The sequence below is a fragment of the Tetrao urogallus genome (genome assembly GCF_951394365.1).
Source record: "Tetrao urogallus genome assembly, chromosome: Z".
Lineage (NCBI taxonomy): Eukaryota > Metazoa > Chordata > Aves > Galliformes > Phasianidae > Tetrao > Tetrao urogallus.
The window spans coordinates 65,045,450-65,067,885 of NC_136816.1; the positions used below are offsets into that span (position 1 = coordinate 65,045,450).

At 39.4% G+C, this 22,436-nt stretch overlaps 1 protein-coding gene across 1 annotated transcript in view; it reads left to right on the top strand.

Annotated features, from left to right (window-relative positions):
• Positions 1 to 22,436, top strand: part of ADAMTS12 (ADAM metallopeptidase with thrombospondin type 1 motif 12) — a gene marked incomplete at both ends in the record, with an annotated part of 174,450 nt that overhangs the window by 119,483 nt on the left and 32,531 nt on the right. Inside the window, 4 exons of the mRNA XM_079548724.1 lie at positions 4,901 to 5,034; positions 12,779 to 12,899; positions 19,219 to 19,463; positions 20,395 to 20,536. Of these exons, the coding sequence (XP_079404850.1) occupies positions 4,901 to 5,034; positions 12,779 to 12,899; positions 19,219 to 19,463; positions 20,395 to 20,536 (642 nt within the window). The remainder of the gene's footprint in view (positions 1 to 4,900; positions 5,035 to 12,778; positions 12,900 to 19,218; positions 19,464 to 20,394; positions 20,537 to 22,436) is intronic.

Sequence of the window (22,436 nt, forward strand, 5' to 3'; positions counted from 1 at the left end):
ACTTCAGAAAATGAAAGGCTAATACAGTGGTTGAATAATTTTTTCAGTAGTGCCCTAATGAGCCTTCTATGCAGATGAAATAAGGTAATAGTTTAAGAATAAGAGAACACTCTTTTTGAATAAGAGTGAGTTTCTGGGGACAGAGTTATATCCTCTAATTTCCAGTGGGACTTAGTAGAAAACTGACAAGTAGAAAAGCCACACAAGGTTTGTGGTACAGGTAGGATCTATTTTTAGACTTTAATTCAATTACTACAATTAGGGAAAACAGGAAAGCTTGAAAGCCCTTCTTTGAATCATGAGGCTTTGCAAGTCTGGAAGTTTGCTGATTATCTGTTTTTACTTTTTTATTTGGCTTGTCAAGAAAGACTGTCTTTCCCTTCAAACTCTTTCTGCATGCTGCATGCTTAGACCATCATTGTGGCTGGATTATGTCAGCACTTTTTATTGCTGATTGATTTCTGAAATGGAAGCGGATAGATACCATTCTGCTTGTTATGCCAACATATAGCTGGGAAGGAGATACAGATATCTGACTAGTACTTCACATATTTTATTCTGAACAGTGTAAAACTGAAATGGCATTATGTAAAATCTGTGTCAGGATGAATTTTGAGCAGGTCATGGGCTAACTGGAAGTCTTCTGACATACCAACTACTATGCTGTGCTGTTAAAAATGATGCACTAAGAAGGTAAAGTGAAGCAAACTTCAGAGCATGAAAGAAATCAAATTAGAAAGCAAAAAGACTGCTCTGGATAAAAGTAAAATGTGACAGATGTTCTGTCTAACAGCAGAGGGGCTGAAGACTGATAAGGTTTACGAACTTTATGTTCTTGCCTTAGATTATAGCTCCATCTCTGCTAATATTCTTGAACACAACTCGTTATCAACTTGATTTCCTCCTATTTCTTAGCCTTAATCCATGTGTTTCCTCTGCCACTAATCCTTCCATTGCCTTTCTTTATGAAAGCATTTTTAATTTGAGATGACACAAACGTAATTCTTGTCAGGTTTTAGGCACCATTTTTGCTCTACTGACAAGAGGAAAAACACAAAGCTCCTCATTAAGGTTTCGGATTTCCTGGTGGATCCTATTTTTTAGTTTCTAGGTCCCAGTTCCACAGAAATTCTGTTTACATGAATGAGATTAATAATTAGAACTAAGCTTGTGCAGGAGTCAGTGCTGGCATTGCAAGCACCCTGGGGCCAGGAGCTGATCCCAGTTTTGTGCACAGCATGGTGCTGTATGTATATTGGTGCTGTACAAGTCAGAGCTATAAAAGTCAATTTCCCCCTTCAAAAGCATAAATCCTTTTAAAGGAAATGATTTGGTTTCTTTGCATTAGCAAAAAATTGAATTTTTCTCATTTCTAGAAACTCCTTCAATTTTGAATGCAGTTCTTTGTATGACAAAAGCAAGATCAACAAGGGAGGAAAGGGAAACAAATTCATCAGCTAGGATATCCATTTATAGTGACCCTGCATGGCTTTCAGAGGGGAAAGCAAGCAACTTTTGTTGGCTGTTGATACAGGATGAAGCTGTGACTCTGTAGAGGCTCCTCTGTAGCATCCAGAGTGATTTTATTAAAATGGCTCAAAATTGGACCCATAAAGTTCCCAAAGCTGACATTTTTAACATCTATTGTTTTGCTGTGCAAAGGATTTCATTTTGATGAGCATGGACAAATTGCTGTGACACTTGGCTTGACCAGGGTCTTGGAACAGGACAGGGTAGGACAGGAACAGTTCCTGCTGCCATCCCTCATTGTGGCAATGCAGAGCTTTTCTTTCAGTCAAATAGCTCTGACAGTGCTGGAGGCTTTCTAATGGATTAGTACGAGGGTGGAGATTGTTTTTCTTGGCTTTGACCCTGGTTTCAGTTCTAACTCATCTTCTGTTTGCAGCTTATTTTCCGAAGTTATGTCCTTGGACCCTACTAAGCCCGAATCCAGAGTTCCCAGTTTCCAAGAAGCAATATCTCTGATTCAAGGCAGATTTATATTTCATAGAATCATTAAGGTCAGGAAGACCTCTATCTATTCCAACAATTCACCTATCTCTACCATGACCACTAACCATGTCCCCCAGAGCCGCAGCTACAAGTTTCTTGAATGCATCCAAGGACAGTGACTTCATTACCTCTATAGACATCCTGTGCCAGTGCATTACCACTCTTTCTGAAAATAAATTCTTCCAAATAGTCAACCTGAACTCCCCTGGTTCAGCCTAAGGCCATTACTTCTCATCCAGTCACATCTGGGAAAAGAGGCCGACCTCCACCTCACCACAACCTCCTTTCAGGCAGGTAGAGAGTGATAAGGTCTCCCCTGAGCCTCCTCTGAACAGTCCCAGTTCCCTTAGTTGCTCCCTATAAAACTCTTCACAGCTTCTTTGTCCTTCTTTGGACTCTTGTTGTTCTCTATTGTTTTTCCTTAACTCTTCTACATCCATGCATAGACTAAAATTAAGCTGGGCTGTTGGGGAGAATCTTGTTTTAGAGACCCACAGATTGCTGTGACACAAATTGCTGTGAACAAATTGCTGTGACACTTGGCTTGACCAGGGTCTTGGAACAGGACAGGGCAGGACAGGAACAGTTCCTGCTGCCATCCCTCATTGTGGCAATGCAGAGCTTTTCTTTCAGTCAAATAGCTCTGACAGTGCTGGAGGCTTTCTAATGGATTAGTACGAGGGTGGAGATTGTTTTTCTTGGCTTTGACCCTGGTTTCAGTTCTAACTCATCTTCTGTTTGCAGCTTATTTTCCGAAGTTATGTCCTTGGACCCTACTAAGCCCGAATCCAGAGTTCCCAGTTTCCAAGAAGCAATATCTCTGATTCAAGGCAGATTTATATTTCATAGAATCATTAAGGTCAGGAAGACCTCTATCTATTCCAACAATTCACCTATCTCTACCATGACCACTAACCATGTCCCCCAGAGCCGCAGCTACAAGTTTCTTGAATGCATCCAAGGACAGTGACTTCATTACCTCTATAGACATCCTGTGCCAGTGCATTACCACTCTTTCTGAAAATAAATTCTTCCAAATAGTCAACCTGAACTCCCCTGGTTCAGCCTAAGGCCATTACTTCTCATCCAGTCACATCTGGGAAAAGAGGCCGACCTCCACCTCACCACAACCTCCTTTCAGGCAGGTAGAGAGTGATAAGGTCTCCCCTGAGCCTCCTCTGAACAGTCCCAGTTCCCTTAGTTGCTCCCTATAAAACTCTTCACAGCTTCTTTGTCCTTCTTTGGACTCTTGTTGTTCTCTATTGTTTTTCCTTAACTCTTCTACATCCATGCATAGACTAAAATTAAGCTGGGCTGTTGGGGAGAATCTTGTTTTAGAGACCCACAGATTGCTGTGACACAAATTGCTGTGAACAAATTGCTGTGACACTTGGCTTGACCAGGGTCTTGGAACAGGACAGGGCAGGACAGGAACAGTTCCTGCTGCCATCCCTCATTGTGGCAATGCAGAGCTTTTCTTTCAGTCAAATAGCTCTGACAGTGCTGGAGGCTTTCTAATGGATTAGTACGAGGGTGGAGATTGTTTTTCTTGGCTTTGACCCTGGTTTCAGTTCTAACTCATCTTCTGTTTGCAGCTTATTTTCCGAAGTTATGTCCTTGGACCCTACTAAGCCCGAATCCAGAGTTCCCAGTTTCCAAGAAGCAATATCTCTGATTCAAGGCAGATTTATATTTCATAGAATCATTAAGGTCAGGAAGACCTCTATCTATTCCAACAATTCACCTATCTCTACCATGACCACTAACCATGTCCCCCAGAGCCGCAGCTACAAGTTTCTTGAATGCATCCAAGGACAGTGACTTCATTACCTCTATAGACATCCTGTGCCAGTGCATTACCACTCTTTCTGAAAATAAATTCTTCCAAATAGTCAACCTGAACTCCCCTGGTTCAGCCTAAGGCCATTACTTCTCATCCAGTCACATCTGGGAAAAGAGGCCGACCTCCACCTCACCACAACCTCCTTTCAGGCAGGTAGAGAGTGATAAGGTCTCCCCTGAGCCTCCTCTGAACAGTCCCAGTTCCCTTAGTTGCTCCCTATAAAACTCTTCACAGCTTCTTTGTCCTTCTTTGGACTCTTGTTGTTCTCTATTGTTTTTCCTTAACTCTTCTACATCCATGCATAGACTAAAATTAAGCTGGGCTGTTGGGGAGAATCTTGTTTTAGAGACCCACAGATTGCTTTCACACAGTTTTTCCTGTTGCACCTCTCTGCAAGAACAGCCTGGATCTGTCATACCTACCAACATTATTTCATAAATTGCCAAATAGGAAAAAAAGTGGAGTGGTTGAAATAATATATTGACTCCCAGCAAATATCTGAAAATAAGCAGTGATATGACCCTTGACTGACATGCTAAAGATGAGAAGCAGTCATTTCATTGCTTCCCCGAGAGAAGCTGACAACACTGATCAGAAGTTGTAAAATATACCTGAAATCACTCAGTCTTCAGCTGATGAAAAACAGTAGCTTATTTTTCACAATCTTACTCCCTGGTTCCTCTTTTTCCCTCACTGATGACAGCTGGTTCTGCTGGTTTCCTGTCCCTTTCTCTTTTGCAACTGAAGATCTCATTATTGCTTGACTCAGTTGGGCATTAATATATCAGCAAGGGAATGTGTGGAGGTGTGAGGACACTAGGCTCCAGCTGTTCTTCATGCTAGTTGCATCTGTCAGGCCTCTTACACTGTTTTAGCGTGAGTGTTGTGGCTTTGTTAATTGCTTCTAATTATGCCATTGCTTGTCAATAAATGCCAGAGAAAGTGGGTGGATGGTAGAATGAAGACACACTATTATTCCCTGTACATTACATTTCAATGTCGTGCTGAAATATTTTCTGAGAAATTATTTCACTTTCCTTTCAGCTAACCCCTGTGAGCTCCACTGTCGCCCAATAGATCACCATTTTTCAGAGAAGATGTTGGATGCTGTCACTGATGGTACTCCCTGCTTTGAAGGAAGGCACAGCCGAGATATCTGTATTAATGGCATGTGTAAGGTATTGGGTATGTTTGCATGTTGCTTTCTCTAAATTTTTTAATATAGTTAAGGGGAAAAAAATCAATGCTTTGAGGTTTTGTTTTGTTGGAAGATCCACGTGAAGCACTTCATTTGATTGCATCTTTAATGCTCATGGAAATAAATCCACAGACAGAACTTTTCTGAGCAGACGTTAGAGATATTTCTATCATTTTTAGCAAGTCCATTAGCCTGATTTTTTCTGGTACCTTCAAACTCATCTTTTCTCCCTCTATTTTAATAATATTAAGAAAGCCTGTTTGTTACAGGCTCTGTTGCTCTCGAGTTACAACTGGTATCTCTGCTACATGGTTTGATTTTGAAAATTCAGTTCAGTGTTGCACACTAAATAACAGTTGTGAGCTGTCTTGTAATAGGACTAGACGCTTGCTCTTGAAGATGATAAAAAGAATTTTATTTTACAACAGTAAATTGAATAATGTGGTACAATGAGTTAACTAGCAAACACACAGCATGTAGTTCAGTAACCTTCTGTTTATTGAAGAATAAACGTAGGGTTCTCAGCATGTTCTGCACTTCACTAGCTACTGTGCTTCAGAGCAAAGCAACACAAAGTTTGTTACAAGTTTTCCTTGCAGGACACGCGTTTGTGAGAGGGAGTTACTGAGATTCTGTTCAAATTCACAGTGAAGAGATTCCATTTGTCTTTGCTGAGAGCCAGAATGCTCTTTTAACTATAATGGTGAGTGAGCAGCTCAAGCCAGATGGAAACAAAGATTAACATACTGAGGCATGTTAATGTTGCATATTGTGTTAGTGCTTTTGAACCTCACTAAGAAGATGGAATGCACTAAATCCAGAAGGCTGTGTTTGTGTTGTTATGTTTTAATTTTCTGATTTCCTACACCCAATAGATTGGGGTCACTATGGATCATTATAGCTTCTGTATGTATGTTTTCTGTATTTAAACTTTCCTGTGACAATTCAAATTTATACCTATACCAGAAATAATATAATGGTATATCAGAGTTCAAAGGAAAAATTATTTTAACTGCAGTTTCTAATACCAGATGTACTGATTCTTAGGGCTCAAGGTGTCTCTAAAAAATTTCCTTCAAAGCACAGTCTCTACTAATGAATATGGTTTTGTCAGCCTTCCACATGTCAACTACTGCATCAGATTTAATTGGAGTCGGAATCATGGAGTGAAAAATATCATCATGCCACTGCCACAAATGATACCCAGTGATGAATAGGTTACCCAAATAGCTCTTATTTCTGTAAGGCAGTGTGCTTTTACCTGTAATAGGAGCCCTACATTACACTTGAGGAGAAGAATTTTCAAGTACCTCTCAATATAATTCACTGATATTTTAGTCTGGCTAGCAAAACACAGTACCTACATTATAGATCACGGTGAGAAAATCTAGAAATGCATTTAAGAGTACTAGTTTGGTATATAATTCTTCCACTCCAATAGTAAACATGTATGTAATAATGTGGGAACATTAGGAAACTTTAACAGCAGTGCCTCATAATGCTTTCAAGTGTACATCTTATAGAAATGCTTCACATTTCTATTAAAATAATGCTTGGTTTGCAAAGTGGCTGTTATTTAAATAAGTAGTTCAAACTTTCTGTATGTAAAAACAAAAAGTAGGTAGACTCATAGTCAACCAAGAACTTAAATCTCCTAAATTCAGCTGATTTTAATAATATCCATGGTTTTGCTCAGAATGAACATTAAATTGTTTTTAACTGGATGACTAAATGTGGATTGAGGTGCCTCATTTTAATTACCTGAGTTTGACTGAATGCTTGCCTACTCAACTTGGCAATTCCATGATTTGCATCTTCAAGTGGAAAGTAAGTACAGACACCAGTGCTGATTCTCTTGGCCCTTGCAATTTATCCAATGTATAAAGCCAAGTTTTTCAGTAGCATTGCCTGTGCCTCAGTATGCCAGGAAGTCTTACCTGCTAGATGTAAGTATAGTATTTCTTTAGAGCTTGCTTTGTTGATTCAAGGACAAACTGGAATTGGTACTCCCCTGGAGGACTTGGCACATAAGATAGTGTAACTCTGAATTAAACAGAAGAGGAACCCATGCAAGTACATAAAGCTGTTAAATTACTCAACACTGGAATCTCAATGTTACGTGCCTGATGTTGCCACCAGGTTTTGTTTCCAGGTGGTACTAATAAGGAGAAGAGACATGCCATCCTCTTAACCCTTTTATTCTGTTTGCACGTATCTTGGCTTTTCTTCTTGGACTATCTCCTGTTACAATGTCAAGCCTACAATTTTGAGTGGAGGCAGTCATCAAGATCGGTCAGTTAATGATACTTAATATCATCAAGATATATCATGACTAGTTTGCTATTTAACCACATTTCTCTGCCCCCATCCTTTGGGAACCATTTTTTTTTTCCTTTAGAAGACATTTAAAGAGCATATCATATCTCCCTATGCTTTGAATTATTTACCACAGGCTGACTCTAATTCTTATTAGAACACTTGATTGATCCCATAGGGTTTTTAAGGGAGATACTGCCACTGTGATATATATATTGAACAGTGTGCATACATGAGTTTTCCAGACTGAGGAGTTTTGTTAAATATGACATGGCATTATATAGAAGTGAAAGCTAACATGGTATCTGCATTGAGATAGTGCAGACACTGACAGTGAAGGACCAGGCAACTCTGCTGTTTGTAAAAGGCATTCATCTGCTGCATAGCATTTTAATAGGCTTAAATGACCTTCAGTCATGCAAATCCTTGAGTTGTTCTCTGTAGTAATGCACAATTATTGTGTTCAGAGATTAACGTTATGGTGGAGAAGAACACAGCATCATAGGAGGGAGATAAGTGTTTAGTTGTTGTTTGTTTTTGTGGTTTTTTTTCTTGTTAAAAGCAGATTACTTTTTTTTTTTCTTGCAGTACTTCTACTGCCACTCATTGGGGTTCAATCTCTTCCTCCGTCAGCTAGCCCAACAGGACATTATTTCAGCCATGTCTAGACAAAGAAATGTAAATGAAATAGGCACATCATGATATATCTCTCCCTGTTTAAGCCAGTGTCTTGGCCAACGTGACAAGATTGTGACTTTGTGTAACTTTGATATTCTGTCAGTAGGTCCAAAAGTACTATCCTTCAGTGACAGGAAGGACTCCTTGTATCTGCCTCCCACAGCCAGTCTGACACAAAAATTTCTCTCAATGGAAGTGGCAAAAGGACAATACATCTGGCTGTTTTCCTTTAGTTACCATGCAGTAGGAAATAAATTACTTTTCCTTCCTGTAACATGGCCGAGGCAATTCAGGCTACTGTTTTTGCCTCCACATTGTGTGGTAGGACCAGTAATAAAGCTAGTCTCAGGTGTGTTAGAAAAGCACTTGATATATGAGGCAATTATAAAGGCCATAGAAATCGACACTGATTTGCAAAATACATGATAAGGCATACAATGGTTTCTTGTTAGCACAGCACGTTCAACTGGCAGAGGGTGCACAAGAACATGTGTGCAATAGATTCAGAACCTAATTGCTACTGTTTGTTTTTCTTTTCTCAGTTTAATAACCTGCATGTAGTCTCTAGACCTGCTTTAGCAGTCATTTTGGCAGAAATCTTAGGTTTGTTATTTAAGACAGTTTTAGCTTATCTAGGATAGAAAACTGGGGAAGGCAAATAAAAGGAAGGTGGATAAATCTAGAAATAAATCTAATGAATAACAGAAATAATGTGTTATTCACTGGAGTGACAAGGTGGAAATTAAAGTTCATGTAAATGTATTCCTAATGAAAGACTGCTGGAGCTGTTTACTCAAACATATGAAAATGTACACGTCATTAATAGCCATGAAGGTCATTAATAGCCTTGTAAGAAGGTGACCTTCAGCTAGATATGGAATCCTGCATCACCAGCAGCATTTTCTTAGCTAGGCTGTAAAACGAAAGCTTGATTTAATCTGGCATGGCTCTCCGGATGCTTCATTCTTGGGGACCTCTGCAGCATACCCTTTCTTTGCTTCTATGGTGTTGTCATGTCTGCTCCAAACTGTTTCAAATGTCAGAGGAAAATCAAAATAGAAGCCTCTATGGTTATAGTTGGAAGGGACAAAGGGATTCCTTTCATGTTACAATGTTATATTTTGATGCCCTTAACGTGTTGCTAAGGGAAATGTATAGCAATGTGTGAAAATCTGAACTGACACAAAATGCAGCCCATGCAGAGACACTAATTGGCACCCTGACGTCAGGAAAGTGATCATATGATGCTATACTGTGGAGCTTCTACTGGACATGGTCAGCAGTGCCAGTAGAGTAGAGTAGCTGAGGACTTGTTCAGTCTTTGAGATTTTCAGATTAAATAGTACTCACAAGAGAAATATGTTCAGTGATTTCAGAATGTCTGACTGACAGCTCACACTAAGCGAACGCCGGGTGTAACTACTCAAGCAAGCAGCCAGCAGAGGTGAAAAGAAACCATTTTAAGAATATGCATTTTCTAAAAGCAAGTGCTTATTTGACAAAGATGTTAAAATTTGAAAGCATCTTTTTTTGCTTTCTTTCCCAGAAGTTTGATTGAGAAGCTCCAGAACACTCATTAGTATTGCCTAGTAGTAAAACATGCAGTGATGGAGTTCTATTTCTGGATTTTTCATTTTCATATATATTTTGTCCGCTTGAAACATTTTCTCCCCTGCTTTCTGATTAACAGTAAATGTGTGCACAGAACAGAAAATAAACTTCAATTTGCAGGACTTCCCAGAGTGGTTCATTACTACCTTGGTCTAATGATAAAACTGATTATGCTGACTTTACTAACTTCTTATAGACTATTAACAAGTGTGCTGACAGTACAGTAGATACACTGGAAAATGCATCTTGTGAAGAAAGATAGCTATGTACCTATCTCTTTACATTCTTAGGAGGTGCGAAATATAAATTGTACTGCATCCTTAGCTAACAAGTCTGACCTCTTTGCCAGATGAAGAATCATTTTGCACTCATTACAGTTGTGTCTGAGTGATATGGGTACCTCATTTGAGTACTACAATTTAATCCATCTCTGGTTGAGCAGCTACGTGCTTGGAGGTAAAAACTGAGTCATGAACCTTCTTAGCATGTATTTATCTCTGCAACATTCTGTACTTCTCGTAAATGTCGTACTTAGTGCTCAGATATATCTATGAAATACACATCACTAACAGAGAGAATAAACTTTCCCTCTTTTTTAAAGTGGCCTTCTGTGAATCAAGAGAGAACATCTTGGCACAGCCTTGTTTTTCATAGCAGGCATCAAAGGTGCTGATGAAGTGCTGTTATTAAAGTGACAGATGAGTGTTTTTTGAAACTTCTGTAAAAATGTGAGTGATAATATTATTATATAAAGTGGCATCATTAATTTGAGGCCTTTCCTTGGAGCTCCTGTAGCTGCTCATTAAATCACTGGTGCACAGAGTAAAAGCTCAGGTGTTTCTTCCTCTGAAATTGACAGGAAAAAATAGCAGAATGTGAAGAAGGCTTTGTACCTAGATTAACAGATAGGCTTTCCTATCAAAAGCTTGTGGAAGATTACAAGAGCTGATATACTGAAGGTAAGAGGGGATCAGAATCAAAAGAGAGATACACAGATCTTCATACATCAAGGGGATATCAGAGAAGTTGGCAGGTTTTGCACCTGAAAGTTTACTTTGACAAAAATCAGCAAAGTAAAACTTTCATCTACTGCCATATGCCTTATTGCTGTTCATCTAAATCATAGGGAGTCTGCGATGATAGACTTCCATATGTCTCAAACATTGCTGACAACCACTAAGTGTTAGACACAACCAGGCTCTGCTTGTGTTCTGCAAGTTTAGCTTGATGTCATGATAGCATAAAGCACTGTGGACTTTCACTGGCAAAAACAAATGAACAAAACTGCAAAAAAATAAAACCCTTACTAGTAAATAATTTAGAATCTGTGAAGTGTGAATACTATACTGGGACTGAGGCTGAAGTGGTAACACACAAGTGGATAGCAGCCCCTCAATCTCTTGTGCACGTGGCAGTATCCATATACACCAGCCAGACTGTGAGAAGGGACAATTGTCCCCAGTCTCTTCTCTCAGACTGCCAACCAGCTACATCCTTTGTGGTGGGGATGTGCCCAAGAGTTGCCAGAATTGCATCTGTTCTCTCTAAGCTAAATAGGATTTTATTTATTTAATACATGCTTAATAAATCAAGAAATGTAACATCTGATGAATTTAAACTATGCACTAATTCATGTCAAAATCTTAAAGTAATTTCAGATTGATCTAGAATATGGGAGGGAGAAGAGAATGGGGAGTAACGTAAGTATTGATGCACTTCAGTGTGGTTTTGAAAACAACTCTCTTCAGCCCCAAAATTTACCCTGAATTTTTGAGAATTTTTTTTTTTTAATTTTTTGATTACCCAGATGTAATTTTCAAGGTGCAGGGAGGCAGACAAAATTATTTATCGAAGTATTCTTCAAATCAAGCAAAAAAAATATATCAGTAAATAGTGTTTATTATGTATAACTCAAAAGTTCAGTTCCAGGAGAACCAGGTCAAATGTTGTAGCATGCTCCTTAGGTGAACAAATAGATGAATGTGGAGCACTGCCAAATGTGCTCTATCTGCATGAGAGTACATTACAGGTGAATCCATGCTGATACACACAGCAAACATGGAACAATGCAATTGGAGATTCATTTAGTTGGGAAGCTGCAGCCAGCTCCTCAGTAATGATGATAGGCTCTGATATAAAGGGTTGTTAATATACTTCAGAATTCATTGATATTCATTTGTGACAAAGGTAGCTGAAATGCAGCTGTGATTTAAAGATATTTATGATATCAAGGAGCTTGAGTGCTGTTACGCATACACCTTTTTCTGAAAAGCAATAGTCTAAAAAGTGCAAAGCTTAACAGTACTTAACAATCTAGCTTTTATTTTGCGCTGTATGATTTTTAAAGTTTCCAAACATTGCCCTGTGCTGGCAAGCTGAAGAAGAAGACACTGTAAAACTTGACGCCTACTGAAAAGTTTTACTTTTCAGGAGATTTGTCTACAGTAGTAGTTCTTCAGTAGGACTGCTACAAAACAATACACAGTGATCACAAAGTGGTCTGTCATTATTTGTCATGCCTTTTGGCTTTGGCTGGGTACAGTTGTCTAAGTTCAGCATGTTCAGTAAAGTGAATCCTTGGCAAGTAATCCTTGCCCTACGTGCCATTATTAATACAGATTCAAAGCATCTTTTCCTGTGCATAGCTTTTGTTCTACATCGGTTGAAGAAACACTGTGAAATATTGGTGTTATTCTGTGGATAAAATACTGGGGTTTCTCTGAGGCACTGGCGAGAGTCCCTGTCTTTCATTTCTGTTACTACATTTTATTTCTGGGAATACATGGTTGTGTCATGATGTAAGAGAGCAGCCATGAATGCTAGATGTTTTGGATAGTCCAAAAAGTTGAGATCATTTTAGTGGGATATTTCCAGATCAGATATGTGTCTAGTTACTAATATATGTTTCATGGCCTAGTGGTGTTTGTGGGATTTTTGTTCTTTTTGACTTCATATTTATACATTGGAGTTTCACCTACATGATCTCTACTACTAGTTTCTTTATGTTATAAAATATTCATATATATTTTTAATATTATATGTAATATATATGCTGAAGCCTCATTGTGAAGACTGTATTCTGAAAGTCGTCTTTTTTTTTTTTTTTTTTAATTCCCTAGGCTGTTGGCTGTGATTATGAGATAAATTCCAATGCCACTGAAGACCAGTGTGGAGTTTGCTTGGGAGATGGCTCTGCCTGTCATACAGTAAAAATGACGTTTAATCAAAGTGAAGGATTTGGTAAATTGGGTTCTTTACTTAAACTCTTCTATTGATGAAGTTTTTATCCACATAAAAAGGCTTAAGAAATGCTTTTCATTGTGAACTGAATGATCAATCTGTATAGGAAATACCAATAGGATGTTTCACAAGTAACTTGCGTGTGCCTGAAAAGATTGGTGAACTGTTTTTTAAGTTCACTTCATCTGATAAAAGTGATGTCAGAGACTAACAGGTCCTGTGCAGTTTACATTGATATTGACAAAAACCCAAAAAGAAAGTGTAATTAATGCCCTTGGAAAATATTAACTGCATCTCTAGACAAAGCAAAGCACTCATGAAACAATGGACCAAGTGTTTCCAAGTGTCCCAAATTCGATAGCATTGGCTTTAGTGACCACGTACAGCTTCTTCCTTGTGCAGAATTTTGCACATCTGTTTGTTGTAGAAGTTTCTGCGGTAGGCTTCTGGGCTGGAAAAGTGGAAAAGTGAGCCCTTGCTATGTTACAGAGGTTTGCATCAGAACTTCAAGTCTGAGCCCTTCTTCACCGATGGCAGTGAGACATGCAGTCCTTAAGTTGCCTTGTGGGGAATGAATTAATGCCAAAAAGTCTTGAAGAGGGAGTGAGAACTAGACCTAATAAAATATTATTTGTGCAAATAATTTAGAATTTACAATTTTGGGGGAAAGCACTTTTAATATTTTTTTTTTCATTGTGCACTTAGATATACTCCTTCCATACCCCTCCAAATCGGAATTCTACCAATAAAACTTGAAGAGGCCTGCAACCATGTAGGTTGTATGTGTGTGTATTGAATGTTAAGTAAATTATCTCATCATTTTAGATAAAGTAAAAAAAATAAAATTGATTGCTTCTGTAGATTCTTTTGTTCCCTTCTACTTTCTCTTCTACTTCTATTGTAGAAAAAAAGAAAACGTGTCAGGAAAGGCAGAGGTTGGCAGGCTCTTCAGCTTTTAAGGCATTGTATGGCCCTTACTGATGCTCACAACATTTGGCTGATTCTTGACTGATTTACAAGTACTATGACATTCTGTCTTACAAGAAAGATTAATAACTGTGTGTGTACTGAACAGTTCATGTAAATGCAGTGATTTTGGGGTCATAAATTCATTGCAGGTAATGAAACTGGACCAAAGCTCAGGATATCTACTGCTATCAACTGAGAAGGAAAAATTGAGGGTTTTTTGAAAGTTCAGTGGCACAGGGAAGTATAAAGCAAGGGTAAATATTCTAATCTAAAGCTTTCCTCAGAATTTGGGTCTTTTTTGACTCTGATACTGTAGCAGTATACAGTGTGTCTGCAAATCAGCGAGGTTGCCGGGACAGACTAATGGAGTACTGGGAAAGAGCTTTAATAACAGCCTTTCACTGAACGGCAGAGTGATCGCTTTTGCCTGAAGTCTTACCTGTTCATATATATATATATCTGTATTTTCACTTGGAGTTTCTTTTAAATGCTTTTCCTTTCCTTTTAATGCAAAATGGGAAAACTTGCTGGGGGGTGGGGCAGAAGGGACTCCAAACACAGGAGAGACAGTTTTATCAGCGTAATGGGTTCCATTAGATTTTTGTGATGAAAAAACAAATCAGAACTCTGATTTTGCACAAATGGTCTCAGCTGTTGCCAGTATTCAGTCTACACTGTTTTCAAGAGATTCATTAGCAAGTCTGTTAAGCTGCCCCAGCTGCACTCTTAGGGTAGAAAGCTTGAAGGTTCTGGGCTGGGGCAGTCACAGGTTTTTCTGTGATTGATCATAGAATCATAGAATGGCTTGTGATGAAAAGAACCACAATGATCATCGAGTTTCAACCCCTCTGCTATGTGCAGGGTTGCCAACCACCAGACCAGGCTGCCCAGAGCCACATCCAGCCTGGCCTTGAATGCCTCCAGGGATGGGGCATCCACAGCCTCCTTGGGCAACCTGTTCCAGTGTGTCACTACCTTCTGGGTGAAAAACTTCCTCCTAATATCTAACCTAAGCCTCCCCTGTCTCAGTTTAAAACCATTCCCCCTTGTCCTATCTCTACCCATCCTCGTAAACAGCTGTTCCCCTCCTGTTTATACGCTCCCTTCAAGTACTGGAAGGCCACACTGAGGTCTCCCTAGAGCCTTCTCCAAGCTAAAAAACCCAGTTCCCTCAGTCTTTCCTCATTGGAGAGGTGCATCCAGCCCTCTGATCATCTTAGTGGCCCTCCTCTGGATCTGTTCCAAGAGCTCCATATCCTTCCTATACTGGGGGTCCCAGGCCTGGATGCAGTACTGTGGGTCCTCACAAGAGCTGAGTAGAGAGGGGACAGTCATCTTCCTCTCCCTACTGGTCACCCCTTTTTTTTTAATGCAGCCCAGAACACAGATGGCTTTTTGGGCTGCAAGCACACACTGCTGGCTTGTGTTCAGCTTCTCATCTACCAGGACCCCCAAGTCCTTCTCTGCAGGGCTGCTCTCAAGGAGATCTTCCCCCAGTTTTATTTATACAATACCTGGGATTGCTCCAACCCAAGTGCAGCACCCTGGCCTTATTGAACATCAGAGTATTTTAAAGAGAGGTAAATATAGATAATATGCCCTACGAGGAGCGACTGAAGGAACTGGGGCTGTTTAGTCCAGGGAAGAGGATGCTGAGGGGAGACCTTACTGCTCTCTTCACATACCTGAAAGGTGCTTACGGCAAGAGTGGGGTTGGTCTCTTCTCACTGGTGACAGGTGACAGGACGAGGGGAAATGACTTCAAGTTGCACCAGTGAGGTTTAGGTTGGATATCAGGAAAAACTTCTTTACAGAAATGGTTGTTAAGCACTGGAATATGCTCCAGAGGGAAGGGGCTGAATCACCATCCCTGGGTGTGTTTAAAATCCATTTGGATGTCGTGCTTAGAGACATGGTTTAGCAAAGGGCAGTTAGAGTTAGGGTAGTATGGTTAGGTTGCGATTAGACTTCATGATCTTTAAGGTCTTTTCCAACTTGAGCAATTCTATGATACTGTGATTCTAAATCTCCGTTGTTACTCACATTGGCTGCAGAGGAATATTACTATGCACAGAAGAGCACTGACCAGGCATGCAGACAATGGAAAGAGAATAAATTCTGCTGCTTGATAAGGAAAAGTGTTAGGGTGGAAGAAAGGCTGAGTTGCAAATGACGGGTTTACAACTGTGGCAGACAGAATGAGGAGTAAATAGATAAACAAAAAGAAAGTTTTGCAGTTCAAACAAAGGAATCTTGGGAAAAGAAAAAGGAGTGGCTAGGGACAGGGTGGTGGTCAGGACAGAGATTTGTTCTGCCTTCTCTCTTCATTGTGTGTAGGGGAAAATAATTTTCAAATTTTCATTAGGAACCTTTAAATCTTAAAAATCAAGAAATGAGGGATTATGCAACAGGGATGAGGAGAGATGATTCTGCTAGGCAGAAGGCAGAGCTAGGTCCTATGGAGGACTGAATTTTCCTGAACTGACAAGCAAATGAGGAAATGTGACTGCATTCACTTTAACCCAGAGGTTTATCTTGTTTCTTGCACCCTGTGAACAACCTGATTAGAACTGATTCAACACTTTGCACAGTCCCTTGCTGCCCAAATGCACACAGAGGCCTGATACACACTTGAGATTAATTTTGGACACAGCCATGATGCAGATAGGAATCTGAGAGACTGGAAGTTCTCCTGCATCCTCACTTCAGAGATTGTCTTTAGGCTATAATTTTTTCCCCATTACTGTTACACACTGCAGTGCGCCTTCTATTCCATGGAAAGGCTGCGTGCAACTGTACTTTGATCTGCAAACCTGATTTGCCATGGGAAGCCTGTGCTGTTTCATGTATATTTTTGTGATAGTACCTAAAGTCTGGCTTAGAAGAAAATCGTGCTTCAAGAATGTTCAGTTTTAAGTAAGAAACTCACATATATGACAAACTGGAGAGCAGGATGGGAGCTGGTGTGAGAAATAGAACGATTGTAATCTGATCTGCAATATTGTGCTAAGTACTTCGTTGAAATTTCTTCTGACTTACAGCAAAGGGAAAAGAGAAACAAGCTCTTCAGCCCCAGTAGCGATGTGCCTACAAGCGCTGTATGGATTCATTCATATAATCTTCCCACGATTAGGAAGATACAGATTTAATTTTTGTTAAAAATTGAAAGATTAATAGCATCTGAGAGTTGCCATTGCACAGGCATATGACAGCACCTACAACATGGATGCTGCAGATTTTAATGAATACAGTATGCAGGTTAGCCAGCTGACATTTCGACTGTTATTGAATCTCACATCTCTAGATAATCTTGACAGGTGGAACCATATATCCAGGAATAATTACCTACACCATTTTTAAACAAACAAACAAACAAAAAAATGGTGCTGCCTGATAAAATCAAAACGCAGATCGTGGCCACCCTCAGCAAGTTTGCTGATGATACGAAGTTGGAAGGATTGGCTGACACACCTGAAGGCTATGCTGCCATTCAGTGAGACCTGGACAGGCTGGAGAGCTGGGCAGTAAGAAACCGGATGAGGTTCAACAAAAGCAAGTGTAGACTCTTACACCTAGGGAGGAATAATTGCATGCACCGGTACAAGTTGGGGGGTGACCTGCTGGAGAGGAGCTCTGCGGAGAGGGACCTGGGTGTCCTGGTAGATGACAGGTTGGCCATGAGCCAGCAGTGTGCCCTTGTGGCCAAGAGGGCCAATGGCATCCTGGGGTGCATTAAAAAGAGCGTGGCCAGCAGGTCGAGGGAGGTGATCCTCTGATCCTCCCCCTCTACTCTGCCCTGGTGAGGCCTCATCTGGAGTACTGCGTCCAGTTCTGGGCTCCCCAGTACAAAAAAGACAGGGATCTCTTGGAAAGAGTCCAGCAGAGGGCCACAAAGATGGTGAGGGGCCTGGAGCATCTCCCCTATGAGGAAAGGCTGAGTGAACTGGGTCTGTTCAGCCTGGAGAAAAGAAGACTGAGAGGGGACCTGATCCAGGTCTATAAATATCTGAGGTGTGGGGGCAGAATGGCGAGGCCGGACTCTTTTCAGTGGTGAGTGGAGACAGGACAAGGGGAAACAGCTGGAAACTGCAGCATAGGAAGTTCCGCACAAATGTGCGCAAGAACTTCTTTACAGTGAGGTGACGGAGCACTGGAACAGGCTGCCCAGGGAGGTGGTGGAGTCTCCTTCTCTGGAGATGTTCCAGACCTGCCTGGATGCCTACCTGTGCGACCTGCTGTAGGGAACCTGCTTTGGCAGGGGGGTTGGACTCGATGATCTCTGGAGGTCCCTTCCAACCCCTACAATTCTGTGATTCTGTGAAGCTGTAACTTACTGAAATTGTCCAGCATTTTAAGTGTACCACTGATTCTGAAGTTCTGTATGGCTTACACCTGTGTAATCAAAGCTGATCAGCTTACTTCACAAGAGAGGTGACGGGGATGTGATTCTCAGAATTTAATTTGTGACAACAGCTGTGAGTGATGAGGAACTACATACCTACACTGCAACCAAACTTCTGCAGCTTACATTCCTAGGGTATCTGTTTGTAGAGCTTGTCATCCTTCCAATTTCTAAAACTCAGTCAGGAGCAACATCAAGAAAGCTATTTCAGTTTGTGTTCAAATTTGTATGTAAAATTTCTGTTTTATGTTTTTCTTTCAGTAGTTCTCTCTAGAGTGAGAATCACAGAGCCTAACCCCCCTGTGCACAAACAAAACTCTCCAGCAGGTGTTCTGACTTCATTCTTTACACACAAAACAATAACCTCTTCTTACAGACGATTTTGCACGTGAATGGCTTCCATGTTTTATGTAGCTAGTTTGTCTAAGGGAAACAGTCATGGAGAACTTTAATGACTTCAGACTTCAGGATTGGGAAATAATCTACATCTACTGATGACAGATAAAAATGTTCATTACAAATTAAAAAACCTTTACTACAACAGGTTCTTAACCAAAGACTCCCTAGTCTTTTTCCAGAGTACTCATGGTTACACTATGCCAGAGCCCTGGGCATGGTTGCAGAGATGCAGATGCTCAACTGTGAAGTAAATGTCATGTGGCACAGCTCAGGAAAGCATTCACATCCATATCCTTTCTAAATGCCCCTATAATTGCTGAAACATAGTGCATATTCTCTAACTGATATTGGAAAATCTGGGTTGGAAAGTCCCACCATTAATTAAATGAAAAGAATATATAAATATGTAAATTAAAAGCTCCATGAGAGCACTAATATATACATACTTTTTTTTTTTTTTCCCAAGCAAATCTAGTGTTTTAAAATATCTTGAATAAACTGCAATGACATTTTTCTTGTTTACCTCCATGTATCTGTTTTTTCTCTTAGGATACGTTGATATTGGATTAATTCCAAAAGGCGCAAGGGGTATCAGAGTCACAGAAGTTGCAGAAGCAGGCAATTTCCTTGCTGTGCGAAGTAAAGATCCAGAAAAATATTACCTGAATGGAGGTTTTATCATCCAGTGGAATGGTGAATACAAAGTAGCAGGAACAATATTTCAGTATGACAGGACAGGTGATCTAGAAAATCTGACAGCTCCGGGACCCACCAATGAATCAATATGGATTCAGGTAAGTAGCAGATCTCTAGCAGAGCCCATTGGGTTTGGGTAGCAGCTGAATGTATGAAGACTTCAAAACAGAGGCTGGAAAAATATGTGTATTTTTATATAGACTGCTCTACTAGCATCCTATGTTTAAAAAATCATTTGAACTATTTTGGAAAGAAACATGTTGCTTGAGAAAGCAATTAATTGTACCTGAATATATGTATGTCTTGTGTCATATGTATGTTTTGATTATGGTCATGGGAGAGGATCCATGTAGTGGGTATTCAGTTGTCACCACCAGGAATCAAATCCAATGAAACCATTTAGAAGGAAGAGGAGAAGTTCATTGCCTCAGTAGTTTATCCCTTGAAGATTCTCTCACCTCTCTCCTATCAGTCAAATGGTGATATTCACAAGTGGCTCTACTTGGAATTTTTCTTCTTCGTCTGGAAATGGTGAAAAATAATAATAATCTGAATAAAACCTCTAGCTTTCTGACCTGCTGGACATTTTTTAACAGTTGTTATATATGGGTAGGGTAATTACCATTTATAATGGTAGGTAGTAGCTCTTAATCAGTGCCACGTTTTCCAGAGCCTTGAATGGACTTTGCGTTATCTCATGGTCAATAGGTACCAATTTTGTTGGCCCAGTTACACATGAGCTTTCAAAACTGCATGGCAAACGGTTGTGTCTTAAAAAGAAACATGTCTGCCATTGTCAGCAAACAAATGAAAGGTTTGCCAGTCTGTATTTCTGAACGGGTAGTGGGCTCCAAAATAGATTGCTTTTAAACCTGCTGGTTTTGCTGTTTTTTGTTTGGTTTTGGGTTTTTTTTGTTTTGTTTTCTTGTTGGGTTTTTTTTTTTTTTTTTTGCTGTCATACTTCAAAAGCTTTGGGCTAGAAGGTTATAGTAATGATAAATGATTAAGTGAGCTGTACTGTTTTTCCAGCTACTTTTTCAAGAGACTAACCCTGGGATCAAGTATGAATATACTGTTCGTAAAGAAGAAAATCATGAGAATGAGATTGGAGAGCCAGAGTATTTTTGGCAGTATGGAGAGTGGACAGCCTGCACTGTTACTTGTGGAAGAGGTAATTCCATATTTTCTTTTTCTATTATTGTCTTTGTTACTTTCCTTAAAATGATCTAGACCATTTCTGTCATTTCTTTTTCTTTAAGAGGTAAGGTTCTTACATGCATTTGGCTAGAGAGCTTGTATGTAAGAATGTATTTTAGCTTTAAAATAAGATAACAAACCTATTTAAGATGAGAAAGTATTTGTAGCACCTGCCCTGAAATTCTTAGTGTCTATGAGCATTTCAGTACCTGCCCTGAAATTCTCAGTGTCCATGAGCCAAACTGGAAAATCAAGATTTCTTTTCCCTCACACTTTCAGAATTATCTGTAATAATCCTACTTCACAGAGGTACTGATTTGTAACCTTTTGTTTCTCTGTGTAGGTGTTCTAAACTCAGGTATGTTAAATACAAAAACTACCCTTCATTTCTGTTCAAAAAACAAAAAATACTTTCGTGTGTTTCTCGGTAAATATTTCAGTGGATTTTGAAACTTGTGTATCTTTGCCTCTCTCAGTACAATGGAACAATTCCATTTGTATTGTAGTTCTTTGTGGAGCATTAAGCTGGACAATTGTGTAGAATGACAACCATGAAATGCTAACAACAGGTCTAGAAAATTGCCTTTGGTAAGAGAAAATGCTAGCAGAAAAACTTTCTTTTAAGGTGTAGGACAGTACATTAAACTACATCAGTACACTGTTGATGTTATAGCTGTTGGATAACTGATGTGAAATAGATTTTTTATCTTTCTAATGCCTGGGTTTTGCTTGGAGTATGTGATCATTGCTGGTTTCTTCTTTTTTTTTCTCAAAAATAAAGACAAATTTCCTAACAAATCCAGTTGGTGGTATGACAAAATAATGATTATACTAGCAACGGTTTTTAAATCCTTCCTGTTGTGAAGGACACTGAAAGAATGTGTTTTTGAAGGATTTGGGGGAAAAAAAGGTATTGAATAGCTTTAATTCTAGAAGATGAAAAGAAGAATTTCAGGAGATCTTCATAAATAACCCCATCCCAAAAACTTTCCTATATTAATACGTTTATGTGTGTATAAATATGTATTGATGTTTGCTTTTAAGTGCAAACTTCTATGTATATATGTAGGGTTATGTTTTGTTTTTGAGAAAAGAGCTTCTCACCACAGAACACCATGGGCTTTCTTGTTAGCAAAATAAAGCTTTTTCTTTAGGTACTTAAAACAAATGCTTTGCTTAATGGCATGCTGCATGTTTTAGCTCTTTTATGTACTTGTGGTTGATGTTTAATCTAACAATTGTCATGATAACAAAAAGAGGGAGGAAAAGTGAAATTAGACTGATTATTATGTTTTTATTCAACGTCTGCTTCACTTTTCCCAGAAGTGTTTCCTACTAAGTAAATTATAATCTGGTATACTACCTTCTGGCTAAAGAATTGTGTGATTTGGCTTTGATTTCTAACTTATTTCTAACTTGATTATTTAAACAGAAGACTGCAGGATATGTTTTTTTTTTTTCCAGTTTTTATTTAATAAGTGGCTTTCCCCTTTACCATCTTTGGCTTCTTAATAAATACTTCTTGAGCTTATAGGCCTTTTCTTTGCATAGGTAGAAATGAAACATTTCACAAAGCACTGTGAACTTCTTCATATGACACTGCAGGGATACTGTGAGGTACATGACAGTATGAAAGCATGGAAACTTACTCCGTTCTCTGTATTCATTGATGGACAAGATAAAAGGAATAAACAAATCTTTTGCTCTCTTTCACCTTAGATACGTACACTTCTAAAAATTACAAAACAGACTTCAGGGAAGGTGTAATCTGCTAGTAAGTGATGAAGTCAGGGTATTGTCACTTACTTACTCCCTACCCAAAGCAAAAGGGAAAGCTTATCATAGAGCTTAAATTCATTGCTTGAACAAGAGGA